The sequence below is a fragment of the Dipodomys spectabilis genome, unplaced genomic scaffold (assembly GCF_019054845.1).
Source record: "Dipodomys spectabilis isolate Male_0828 unplaced genomic scaffold, ASM1905484v1 ptg000125l, whole genome shotgun sequence".
Lineage (NCBI taxonomy): Eukaryota > Metazoa > Chordata > Mammalia > Rodentia > Heteromyidae > Dipodomys > Dipodomys spectabilis.
Genome location: NW_024870802.1, coordinates 21796860 through 21810923, shown reverse-complemented (window position 1 = coordinate 21810923; position 14064 = coordinate 21796860). Strand labels below are relative to the sequence as shown.

Below are 14064 nucleotides of genomic sequence, written 5' to 3'. Positions count from 1 at the left end.
GTGAAGATATAATCAAAACTGTTGACTGTGTAGTTGTGCATTAAAAGGAAAGGAATAGGCATACTATAAGCTAAGTATAGATTTGATGAAAATTATCACGTTAAAAAATTCTCATAGCAATCCTTTAAGACAGAAAATATTCTTCTCATTTAACAGATCAGGAAATAGAGAGTGAAGGAGGTTATGTCCCTCACCCAGAGTCACAGCATTGTTTAGCAGAATGGGGGATTCAAACCACAGTTGTTTTGAAATTTCTTTTCTTCTACTGGACTATGCTAGCCCTCACTGAAAATTTATGGTGTTATTATGTGCAATAGTTTAATATATTTCAGTAACTCTACTGAGAGATTTAAACACATTGATCCATTTAATGATCATCACAGACCCATGAGAAAAAGTTACTTCTACTGTGTACAGCAAGAAGCTAAGTCTTAGGGAATCATGCAACTTTACACTCAAACATGGAGAAGTAAGTGATGGCAGTCCCTCTTCCTCCCTTTGGAGAGCTCTGGCTCCTGGTACACATGCTGGATTTATAGTGTGGCTTAGGGAGTCCGGGGTCACAGCTGCACTGGGGGTCTGTTTGCTCCTTTCTTGGTAATAAAACAGCAGGAGAATGGAGCCTATCTACAAACTTGGCCTTTCCACAGCAGATCCAACCATCCAAGCTTGTGGGGTGGGTGACAGCTGTTTCTCAAATTGCTTGGTTCAGAAATCAGTGAAGTTCTTTTCATTCTTTTCTTCTATAGGTGCTTACCTTTACTGTTGGATCTTTGTCCAGAGAAACTGCCCAAGCTATTGATACCAAATCTGAACTGAGGACAAATGCGACTAAAACCGAGACTCGATGCCAGGAAGGCCAGCAGCTTGGGGACCAGTCCTGTGGTCCTCCATGTCCACCTGGTAAGATACACAAAACATCCAGAGATGAGAATGAAAAAATCGGCAAGGGTGGCAAAGTGTAATCATGAATTCAATATTTTTACTTCTTTTGGTTCTTCTATAGTATATAACAAAACCAGAAGAAAAAACAAACTGAAATTACTTTCTAAAGACTAGTTTTATTCATTTTTTACAAATTCTTTGGTGTGGATCTAGATAGGTATAATTTATAAATGACATATATACCATTGACATGAGAGGATTATGTATGTTATTTCTCAGGAACAAAAGAAGACTCCTCTGAGTATAAAAGCTTATCGTCTCAAAACTATCTATGACATATCATGCTAACAACAGAGATTGGATGACAAGGGTCTTCAACTCATAAAGGATATGTCTCAATACTTGCCTTCAATAAGAACTCTAACAGAAACTTTTTCCTATCACTGATGCCTAAAAATATACTTGTATTTTTGCAGATGAAAAACCAGATGAACTGGAAAAGACAAATGCAACAGATTTTGAAATTTGTATTTAAAAGATTTTTTACATTTTTATTTGTATTTTGAAACATGAACTGATTTCAGATCTGAAATCCTCTCCTAAGCATCCCCTCCTAAACAATGCTGGGTGGTTGGGTCAGTTTCTAGATGACCTATCCATGATCTATCCACTTAGAGCTCTGATAAATGTTTGTAAGCCTGGTGCTACCTGTTTTGCACTTGAACACAAATTGTGTGATGGCAAGACTGTTGATTTAAATAGATATTAAAAAGTTGTAATTGGATACCAATGGCTTATGCTTGTATTCTAGCCACTCAGGAGACTGAGATTGGAGGATTCCAGCTCAAGGCCAGCCCAGGAAGAAAAGTCCATGCCAATCTTACTTCTAATTAAGCACCAAAAGCCAGAAGTGGACATGTATTTCAAGTAATAATAATTCTAGCTTTGAGTGAAAAAGCTAAGGGACAATGCCCAAATGCTGAAGTTCAAGCTCCAGTACCAGAAGAAAAACAAAAGTTATAGCTAGGCAGCCAAGGCTCTTACTTGTAATCCTAACTACTCAGGAAGATGATACTACTAGAGGATGGCAGTTTGACTCTAGCTGGGGCAGAAAAGTCCAAGACACTCTCTTTTCAATTAACCAGAAAAAAGTTCGAGATGGGAGTAGTGACACAAGTGGTAGAGCTCCAGTCTTAAGTGAAAAAGGCAAGTAAGAATGCAAGGCCCTGAATCAAGCCTCAAACAGAGAAAAAAATAAAAACCTACAATCAGAATTTTAATGTCATTTCTTGTATGTTTCCTATGCTTCAAAATCTACCTTTTTCTTTCTTTTTTTTTTTTTTGTCTCTGACAGGCACCAGAAAATGTGCCAACTGTCCAAACAATAGGGTGGAACCGGTCTGCGAGCCCTGCCAAGAAGGAAAGGAATACACAGACAAAGAACATTATTCTACGAAGTGCAGAAGATGTGGATCCTGTGACGGAGGACATGGTAGGTGCCTAAGAAAGCAACCAAAAGTGACCAATCCTAGCCCTTCAAGTAGAATGACTTACACTGTAATTTAAGTGGAGAGCTTCTCAGGTGTTGGTATTACCGGAATGAGCTGCCTGGGACTAACTGGGTAATGGAGGACTAGGTGCAGTGCTAATAATTGCTTTTGTAAGTCAAGTCTTAGCATTCTCCTATATGAACACTAGCAACTTAATATCAACCCTATAAATCAGCAAATGACTTAATATCAACCATATGAATCCTATAATCAACTCCAAAATCTGTTTTTTTTAAATTTAATTTTATTTTATTTGAGAACATACTGTACAGAGGGGTTACAATTACATGGGCAGGATAATGCATACATTTCTTACCAAGCATTGCAGCCTCCTCCTTTGTTTACTCTTCACCTCCCTTCCCAGCCTCCCCCCTCCCCCCCACCCAATCATACCCCCCTCCCCCCCACACACCGACATTGTAAAGCTGGTTTTGACATGACATTTTGTACTTCTCATTGTTGCAACAGGTCCACCTGAATCCTTAAATGACTTGTTTGTCCCCGTCTCCTCCACATGTTATACTGACATCAAATATAGTGAAAGCGAGGGTTACACTGTGGGGGAGGGACATACAAAGCAACAAAGAAATAATCTTATAAATGCGTTAGAAACACATGCATGAAAGAAACAAAAACATTAAAATACATATTTGAGGGTTCGTTTTCCTAACATCACATTCTCTGACTTTTTCCGCTTGACTCATACCTATACTAGATATTGCAAATAAGGGAAACCATGGGAGCTATGTTTCTTTGGGCCTGGCTTACTTCACTTAATATAATTTTTTCCAAGCCTTTCCATTTCCTAACAAATGGGGCAATGTCATTCTTTCTGATGGAGGCATAGAATTCCATTGTGTATATATACCACATTTTCTTGATCCATTCATCTACTGAGGGGCATCTGGGTTGGTTCCATATCTTAGCTATGGTAAATAAAGCTGCAATAAACATAGTTGTGCTGGTAGCTTTAGTGTGGTCTTGTTTGTAAACATTAGGGTAAATGCCCAAAAGTGGGATTGCTGGGTCATAGGGGAGTTCTATGTGAAGTCTTTTGAGGAACCTCCATACTGCTTTCCAAAGTGGTTGAACAAGTTTACATTCCCACCAACAATGAAGTAAGGTTCCTTTCTGTCCACATCCCCTCCAGCATCTGTTGTTGTTAGAGTTCTTGATTTTTGCTGTTCTAACTGGAGTGAGGTGATATCTCAATGTTGTTTTGATTTGCATTTCTTTTATGGCTAGGGATGTTGAACATTTCTTCATGTGTCTATTGGCCATCCTTCTTTCTTCTTCAGAGAAGCTTCTCTTTAAGTCTTTCGCCCACTTACTTATTGGGCAGTTGTCTCTTTGAGGATTTGTTGTTGGGTGGTTTAATTTTTTGAGGTCCAAGTATATTTTAGATATGAGACCCTTGTCCGTTGTATGGCTAGTAAAGATCTTCTCCCAGTCCGTGGGCTTTCTATTGATCTTGCTAGCTATGTCATTTGCCCTGCAGAAGCTCTGCAACCTTATGCAATCCCATTTGTCCAACCTTTCTTTGATTTGTTGTGTTTCCGGGTCTCTATTCAGAAAATTTCGGCCTGAGCCAAGGAGACCCAGCGTTTCTCCTATTCCATCCTGTAATGTTTTCAGAGTGTCTGCTTTGAGTTCAAGGTCTTTGATCCATTTGGAGTTGATTCTGGTGCAGGGTGATATATAAGGATCTAGCTTTAGTTTTCTACATGTAGTTAACCAGTTTTGCCAGCACTATTTACTGAAGAGGCTGTCTGTCTTCCATTCTATTGTTTTAGCTCCCTTATCGAAGATTAGATGGCTATAGGTCTGTAGGTTCATTTCTGGGTTTTCAATTCTATTCCATTGGTCCTGAGGTCTGTTCTTATGCCAATACCAAGCTGTTTTGATTACTATGGCTTTATAGTAGAGTTTGACATTTGGTATTGATATTCCTCCAGCAGTGTTCTTTCCGTTGAGGAGCGTTTTTGCTATTCGGGGTCTTTTATTGTTCCATATGAATTTTTGGATTGCCTCTTCTATTTCCTTGAAGAATGAGGGTGGAATTTTGATAGGTATTGCGTTGAATTTGTAGATAGCCTTGGGAAGTATTGCCATTTTCACGATGTTAATCTTTCCAATCCAGGAGCATGGGAGGTTTTGCCATTTTTTAAGTTCTGTGTTGTTTTCCTTTTTCAGGATTTTAAAGTTTTCATCATAGAGGTCCTTCACTTCTTTAGTTAAGTTAATTCCTAGGTATTTTATTTTTTGTGGGGCTATTACAAATGGAGTTGCTTTCCTAATTTCAGCCACACTTTTCTCATTGTTGGCATACAGAAAAGCCATTGCAAAATCTGTTTTTTTAACTGCATCAATTTATGCTTGTAGGATAGTATTGTTCATAGCCAGATAGAGAAACCAAAGATATGATGCTCTCATCTTTGGGGATCTAATTCATCTTCATCATTCTGCTTACAAACCCGAATTTTATGGATATTTTGATCTATTCTGAAGGCCCAGATTGAAACATGGAAAGTATTCCTACTTTTGTAAAACATGATGAAAACTTAGTACCTAAAGCTTTGCTTGGCCCTATTCAGGCTTTGAAACAATGTTTCTTTTTTCTTTTTTTTTTTTGGTCTGTTTTGGGGGGAAGGGCACAGCACTGTCCCTGAACTTTTTTGCTCAAGGCTAGCACTCTACCACTTTGAACCACAGCACCACTTCTGGTTTTCCAGTGGTTAATTGGAGAGAAGATTCTCCCAGACATTTCACTGCCTGGGCTGGCTTCAAACCACAATCCTTAGATGTTAGCCTCCCCAGTAGCTAGGATTACAAGTGTGAGCCACAAGTACCCTGCTTACAACAATGTTTCTAACCATATCTGTGCATTAGCATTGCCTAGGGTACTATTACAAACACTAGTAATTAGATCTCAGCTCTAAGCAATTAGATCCGAATCTTAAGTTAAGTGAGGCCTTAACATTGGTCTGATTAAAGCCGGTTACCACCTGACATGCTGCATTCTGAGTCATGCTGATGCTGGTGGTTTGTGGGCCACCCAATAGAGTAGCAAGGCTCTAGACTACAGGAACAGGCGAACCATTGAAGCAGCAGTGGAAGCAGTGCTGGTTTCAAGATTGCCTATCCACATGAGACTCTGGTCAATGATTATTGGACATTTCAACATGATAATAAGCAGATTTCAAAATCCCATGCAGCTCTTGACCATTATTTCACAGTTCATTTATAACTAGCTGCTGTATTTATTAAATTAAATATTGGTTTTATAGGTTTAGAAGTAGAAACAAAGTGTACCCCGACTCAGGATACCAAGTGCAGATGCAAACCAAACTTTTATTGTAACACGTCTGGATGTGATCACTGCGACCCCTGCACCATGTAAGTTTTACTTTTTCATACTTTGGAAGACCTTGCCTTTCTAGAGAGAAGTCACACTGAAAGTCAATAATTAAGGTTTTAGTCTTTATTTTTCTCCTCCAAGCAACTAGATGATCATCTTTCTATTTAAAAACATCGTTGAGCACTGACCATGATGATGATCATTATTGACACGGATCATTATTGACACTGATCATTATTGACACTGATCATTAATTGTGCATTTGACACTATGCTGGTTGCTCAAACTAATATGAGACACGCTTCTCTCATCAAGGTCTCAATTCTAGAGTCAAATACAAACAAGAAAAAGAGAGTCATTGCATATCAACACCATGTGGCAAATACAGGAAGAAATGTGTGGCCAGGGTATTATAAGTCATCCAAGATAACTTTTCAATCCTGTCTGAAAGAGGAGATTGAAGATAACATATGTGGCTTGAGTCTTGAGTAAAAAAAGAAACAATGGTAGCAGGTACACATAGATGAAGAGCAAATTTTAGGCATGGAACAGTAGTTGCAAAGAGAACAAATTAGATTTTTTGGTGCATCTGATGAATAATTTGGCGATCTGCTCAACCTAGACCAATCACTCAAAAGAAACACGTGTGATATACTCAATCAAGTTTTCTACCTTTGGGTGAAAACCAGACTCTAGAACATGCAAACTGAGGGCCTTCTTTATCCAGCCCTGCTTGCTTCTCAGTCTTTTCTACCCTCCATCCAGGTGTTCTGTTCTCCAGAGTGTCCTCTGTCATTTCTGTAGAGATAAGATTGGGTAATATGTGTTGTAAAAGTGTTTGTGGTGGGGCTTTGGGTAGAGCTCCTGTTTACCTAGCATGTACAAGGTTTGGGGTTTGATTCCTTAACACTACAAAATAATGGAGTTGAGAATGTGGCTTAGTGGTAGAGCGCTTGCCTAGTATGCATGAAGCCCTGGATTCAATTCCTCAGTACCACATAAACAGAAAAAGCCAGAAGTGGCACTGTGGCTGAAGTGGTAAAGTGAGCAAAAGAAGCTCAGGAACAGTGCTTAGGCCCTGACTGGACTGGCAAACACAACAAACAAAAACTCCTCAAAATAAGCATCTTTTCCTTTGAGACATAGTATTTTACATATAGTTTTATGTAAATACACACACTCAAGATTACTGCAAATTTGCCTCTCCTTAAGCTTGTAATTCATCTAGGGGAAATTTTCATCTAATAGGTTTGAACAAAGGAGGGATATGGTACCTCATGACCTAGCTAGAAATGTTTTACATGGAACTATTTTTGCTTCTCCTTTCTCACCTCAAATGTCAAATGTCTGAGTGCCCACATGATGACTGGATAGGTAGTAAAGGGGGAAAGGAGCTAGTCTAATAATAGTAGTGGGAGTTTTAAATACTTTTATAGTCTTGGTATAATATTCTTCCCACCATAGCTCTTTAAGGTAGATAACAGGATTATATCCACTTTCCTAATAACAAGCTCACAAGAGTCAACTGGCCTATCCTAGTTAAGTAGTGAAAAGAGCTAGGCTGTGAACTCAGAGCACCTGACTGCCAGTGTTTGGGTGTTTGAAGAAAATTCCAGATGGGAATCCTTGAATCCTTTTAATCAACACTTTGTGCCTGAAGCAGCAACCTGTGGGGATTAGCTTCCTAGCTTTCCTGAGTAATATCACGAGCAATCATTTCTGCCTGGCCCTTATAAGGTGTTTGAAATTGCTCTTGACCCTTTATTTTTTTTTAATAGTTTATTTTAAGCTCTGATAGTTTGAGTTCAATTTATTACTAGTTTGAACTTTATTTTCATTTTCATTTAATTCTTTCTCTTGTTATATTACCTTCCTTTATCTTAAAAACTTCTTTAAGAAACTCTTTCACTTAAATCTCCACCTTATGATATTAACTTGCACCACTTTTAGTTGCTAACCTAGAAATACTTGAAGAAAAATGTTAGCCAGAGATACAAAAATGAATATAATGGCCCTTGATTTATAATGTACCCTTGCAAAATGATAGAAGAGTCTGTCCAGAGTTTCTGAATTTCCCCTATCATTTTTTTCTTTCTTTATAGATGTGAGCATGGAATCATCGAGAAGTGCACACCAACTAGCAATACCAAATGCAAAACAGAAAGTAATAATATATTGTTATGATTATATTTCCCCCACCTCCCATCCCACCACCAAATATCTACAAAAGCTCATTGCTTTTGATTGTTTGAGAGTGTTTATTCTTAAAAAATTTCCTTATTTTCTTATGAAAATTTCTAAGCTTTGGTTTCTAGATCCAGTTTATACTGGCTGTGGAGCTTCCTCTTGATTCCGGTAACGGGGGGTGAGTTTCTAGTTTGTTCAAACTATAGACTGAGTATGATTGAAGTGCTGTATATGGAAGTGTGAAAATAGAATAATGAAACTTGTTAAAATTGCTTGGCAAGGGAATATGAACAAGTAACAGAAAGGTGAACATAATCAGAGTACATTACATGCATGCATAAATGCACTACAATTAACTCCTTCTGTTCAATTAATATAAATTAATATTTATATTCATTTAAATTAAATATTTAATAAGTTAAATAATATTTATTTATATGACTATCATATAATATATTACATTATATAATAAAGTATTATAAATAGTATTATACTATCATACAGTACACTTATATATTATTTATATTGATAAATGAATATTTATAATTAATATAAATTAGTTTAAAGAAATGGCATGGAAAGTAACTATTCACAAAGATGTTGTATTATTCATCTCTTACTATTGAACACAGCTCTCTTCTGAGAGTGATAAGAACAAATGATGTATTTGGTTCCCCTTACTAGTTTCCACTGTGTCTATGAATAGGTACTTTCTGCAGTGGCAGAGTGGCCAAAAGCTAGAAGTAACCTATGAGCTTGTCCTATGTATTAGGAGTACAAAAAAAGTCATGGTTTCCTGAATGGCATTTTGTAGGGGACTTGATCAACTTAGTCCTCTAGATTCCCCCTCTGCCTTGACACAACTCTGTTTTTAATTATCTGTTAAAAATTATATTTTTGGCCAGGCGCTGGTGGCTCAGGCCTGTAAACCTAGCTACTCAGGAGGCTGAGATCTGAGGATCACGATTTCCAGCTTGGACAGGAAAGTCCATGAGACTCTTATCTCCAATAAACCACCCAAAGACCAGAAGTGGTGCTGTGGCTCTCAAATGGTAGAGCCTTGAGCTGAAGAGCTGAGGGACAGTGACCAGGCCCAGAGTTCAAGCCCATGACCCACAAAAAATATATATATATATTTTATTATTCCTTCTCCTGAAGTTAGCCCATGGTGACAATACATTCCATGTAAGAGTTACTTATGAAAGTCATCAGATAAGCCCAGATTGGTACAATCATAATTACTTTGGATAAAATGCCTTTAAATCAATTATTCATAAAATACACCATGATGCTAAAGCTCAGAAACTTAGAATCTATCCGTTGTTTCCTTTCTTTTGCAACAAGTCCCTGTTCCATTCAGGTGAAGATCAGGTTGCCTTGAGTTTTAGAGTTGGTTTAACTATGAATGCATACTTGATGTTTAAACAGTGAATGTACTCAGAAATTTGTAGATTCCTTTCTTGCGTCTCACACGGACTTCAGTTCAATACTTACTGAGTGTGTAAACTTGAGTTATTTGTGAGTATGTGCACTTGGACTTCTAGATATTAAGTGCTCCCTCAGCCTACTTGCCATGTTCTATGGCTTCCATTCCCTGCCACAATCCTGACAACCCACCATGCTAGAGATGAAGTGTTGGTGGTCATACAGTTAATTCAAAGCCAGTTTCATGCTAGACCAGGGGCGTGGCAATTAAAATGTGACTTAATTAAAATGTGGCCTGCCTCTAGAGCGCCTGATGCTGTGGGGGTGAGATTAACCTAGTCCATCTTCCTGCTGTGTTGGGGGCTTGAAATTTCATTGAGATTGTCCTCTTCCCTTAGTATTCTTCTCTTAATGTGAAAGAACGTTCACACGCTTCCGACCAGGTCTGATGGAAACTTCTTTCATCTTTTAGGGGTGATATTTTGGCTGTATCGACGATGTCATGGAAATCGTGGGCATCATGAATCCCCACCCTTAAATGAAGTAGGTGTTAAAATATGGATCAGCTTTCTTACTTTTTCAAAATTTTTTTGTGATTAAGTGGTTACATAATTTCCCAAATTTCACAGTATTGTGGGATAGTGATGCTTAGTTAAAGACACAAACACATGGGCTGGGAAGGTGGCTCAGTGGTAGAGCGCTTGCCTTGCATGCATGAAGCCCTGGGTTCGATTCCTCAGCACCACATAAGCAAAAAGAAAAAAGCTGGAAGTGGCGCTGTGGCTCAAGTGGTAGAGTGCTAGCCTTGAGCTGAAGAGCTGAGGGACAGTGCCCAGGTCCAGAGTTCAGGCCCCACGACCGGAACCCCCTCCCCCCCCCAAAAAAAGACACAAACACATTCTAACTTTCATGGAGCAAATTGTCTATCACGGTCTATCACATTTATGAGTTCTATGAGCTTTGCGATACAGTTATTTCTTCCACATTGGGTGATATGTACATTTCTTTTGTTTTGCATAGCATCAGCTGTTCCCTCTTTCCCACTTGTTCCCAGCTTTCTTGAGAAGACAAAGAAAGTACTAATTCAGTCTTCTATTGTATTTCTTTTTGTTTTGCCTTTTATTTTGTTACTTTCTTGTAAACAAATATGCTCAATGTTTGAGTTTATATAAGTTGGAGTAGCATCAAAAATGAATTAAGATATGGTTAGCTAATTTGTAAGTAAGCTTCGACACAAACACTGTAAGAAGCAACTAAGGAGGAAAAGAGGATGTGGTAAAGATCCGTGTTTCAGACTGGTGATAGCCTCACTGGAGAGACTTTACCAAAGCACAGATTCAGTATCAAAGCCTAGGCTATGATATAGGGATTGAGGTTGCTATGAAAATCCTTTATCACACTATACCGCCTACCCAGAACCATGCATGCTCACAAGCACCCCCCCCCCCCCCCCCCGCCCCGCACCAAACCTCAACCTCAACTCTCTCTAGCTAACTTTTGAGACAATCTTTTGATTTCTAACATGAAAGGTATTTTAAATAACAAAACAACGAGGGGGCGGAGAGAGATCAGTTTGTTTGGATAATTTTCTTATCCAGAGTATCTGCAACTAAGGAATTTGTTGATTCTGATAGACAATAACTGGTTGTTATTGCATTCCTCTCTTGACTGGCTAGATTTTTTTAAAAAGAGATTTAATCTTGAGCCATTTTCTGATGTCAGTAATAATTACAGTGAAGAAAAATTTTGGATTATTACCATTACTAGTTATTTTAATATATCTATATGAAAAGTAAATCAGACAATTCAATAAATTCCCAGGTTTCTTGTCTTTTTTTTTTTTTTTTTGGGTCCGGTCGTGGAGCCTGAACTCTGGGCCTGGGCGCTGTCCCTCAGCTCTTCAGCTCAAGGCTAGCGCTCTACCACTTGAGCCACAGCACCACTTCCGGCTTTTTTCTTTTTGCTTATGTGGTGCTGAGGAATCGAACCCAGGGCCTTGAGCATGCAAGGCAAGCGCACTACCACTGAGCCACCTTCCCAGCCCCAGGTTTCTTGTCTTTAGAAAGAAAAAAAATGATTCCAATATTGCTTAGTTTATAGCAAGGGTAGGACTTTTCAGATTCAAATCTCAAATAATTGGAAAACCCCTTTTTAATCACTTAGTCTAATATCCTAATTTTAATATATCAAGCAGCTGGTTGTGTTTCCTTCATAGTGAAGGAAGAGCTGGATGATAAAATGAATGTGTTTTTGTTTATCTCTCTCCTTTCTTCTATCTTTTTTCTTTCCAGGAAACAATGTCTTTCAGATGGATAGGTAAGACTTTTTATTATTTTATTTTATCCATGGCTTCCTTTATAGGACTAAATTAATTTCTGAGTAAAATATCAATACGAATTTCAGTGATACATTGAAAGCTTTGCTTTCCTTGAGTTTATGATATTCTTAGACCTACTACTAAGGATTACCAGGTAGTTTGTTAAATCTATAATTATTTTTAACATAGCTGAAAATAAATAACATAGCAATAAGACAGTATAATCTCAGGCTTAAGAAAATTTTCCTTTATCCTCAGATGCCTACCCCCAAATACAGTTGGAAATGGAAATGGAATTATGGACACCATTATAACTGGTGTAACTCAATAGAAGTAAAACTGAATTATAGCCTCGGTGCTATAACTATGAATAGATCTAACTCTAGAACAACGCATATGTACATGTTCTACTTGGTTCCATCCTTAGTCCTGTGATTCAGAAATACAATGACCATAAACTTTTCACCTGTTCTCATAAGTTTGTGCATCATTAGTCATTATGTCTGTAAGAAATATTACAGGTGATTTTTTTAAACTTGTATAAAATGATGAGATAGGAAAATACAGAGCTGTTACCTGTCACGATCAGGTCAGGTCACAAATTCCTCAGAACACAGCAGGATTTAGAATTACAACTCCAGACTATTTTGGTGTTATGTTTGTTTCTTTTTCCCCTCAACAAGGTGTTTAGATCTCTAAGGCTTAACTCATTGTTAAGTATAATAAGGGACACATAAACATGGTTTTGGGTAATGAGAATATTATTTAGAAAACTAAACTTTCAGAGCTTGTTTTCTCCTTTTCAGATGTGGACTTGAGTAAATACATCATTAACATTGCTGAACAAATGACAATAAATCAAGTAAGAGATTTTGTCCGGAAAAATAATATCAGCGAAGCCAAAATAGATGAGATCAAGAATAACTATCTCCAAGACACAGCTGAGCAGAAAGTCCAGCTGCTTCGTAATTGGTATCAATTCCATGGGAAGAAGGGCGCCTTTGACACTTTAATCAAAAGTCTCAGGAAAGCCAATCTTTGTGCTCTTGCAGAGAAAATTCAGGACATGGTCCAGACAGATGCTGAAAATTCAACTTCAAACACTAGACACGAAAATGAACAACAAAGTTTGGCCTAGAGGGCTAATGAACTCAGTTCTGACTATGTACAATCGATAAATAGAAAAAATAATGGGAAAAAAGGTTCTGTTTGCAGAAGGCAACAGATATGACTAAGACAATTGCTAGGCTTTTGTGTGATACATTTTACTTTTTCTTTTGTTAGTTTTGTAGAGCTGTTGTATTTATACATGTTGAAGATCTCATGATTCTGCCTTCAAGAATGTTTAAAATCAAATTGGATAAACAGACTTCGTGAAGAATAAGTACAATGCCATGTGAAGTTCCCCAAAAGAAGTATAAACAGAGAAAAAGTTTAGTGCTATGCTCTAGTATCGAACATGACTCTGCAGGCCTCAGTGTCATTAGTGTATGTTAAGCTGACTCCATCCTTATAAAAACTGACCTTTTGTTACAATGTCAAAGTCACTAGAAAAAGTACTTTGCCTCTCCTCTACCTCCCCAATGTTTACCAGTATGAGAGGAGAATAGCCAGGCAAAGCTGCATGATACTTGAATACAGAATTTAATAAGTCCCTATGTCCAAGATCTTTGCATAGATTATTGATGGTTTATTACAAAATATTTATTTTGAATTTGTATGGGAAAATACCAGTTAAGTTATATAATGCTTGAATAATTGCTATTTATATGGCATTTTACAAAATCGCAGAGCTTTGGACCTAATTTCACCAGTTACAATATTCTTGTGGCTCTCTAGAAATAAAAAGTTAAAGATTGCAGAAAAATTCCACAAATTGAGGCAATCAAAGGATAGTAAATGGTCACGTGCAAAAGACTGGTTTTCTCGCATCATGCTTTTTTCATTCTTTCTCAATGACATGATAGAGGTAAGAAAGAAAGCAATAGGTATGAAATGTGTTATTACTACCTAAATAAACAACACTGAAGTGAAAACAGGCTTTCTTTCCTACATGGCATCCTACCTACACTCACATCCCTCTGTCTGAGCCACGTAGAACAAACACTAAAATACAGGAACTCTAGAAGAGTCTCCTCTATCTGGGGCCCAAGCATCCTCCTTGGTCTCCTTCCCAACCAAGGTTATCTTATTTGAAAGTTTCCCAAAAATGGTAACAAATACATGTGCAGGTTAGGAATTGGATTTGTGAATGATTTTCCTCTCCACATTCACTTAGATTGCTCCAGACCTTGAATTCCCTGTTTCCCATTCACAAAGATTCAGAACCACTTCTCTTTCAA

General features: G+C 37.8%; 1 protein-coding gene across 1 annotated transcript in view; it reads left to right on the top strand.

The window, feature by feature from the left end:
- Fas (Fas cell surface death receptor) overlaps positions 1–13758 on the top strand; it is a 32008-nt gene extending 18250 nt beyond the window's left edge. The window contains exons 2-9 of the mRNA XM_042689640.1: positions 750–903; positions 2240–2377; positions 5723–5831; positions 7896–7957; positions 8096–8158; positions 9878–9948; positions 11697–11721; positions 12529–13758. Of these exons, the coding sequence (XP_042545574.1) occupies positions 750–903; positions 2240–2377; positions 5723–5831; positions 7896–7957; positions 8096–8158; positions 9878–9948; positions 11697–11721; positions 12529–12860 (954 nt within the window). The 3' untranslated portion in view covers positions 12861–13758. The remainder of the gene's footprint in view (positions 1–749; positions 904–2239; positions 2378–5722; positions 5832–7895; positions 7958–8095; positions 8159–9877; positions 9949–11696; positions 11722–12528) is intronic.
- The last annotated feature ends 306 nt before the right edge of the window (positions 13759–14064 follow it).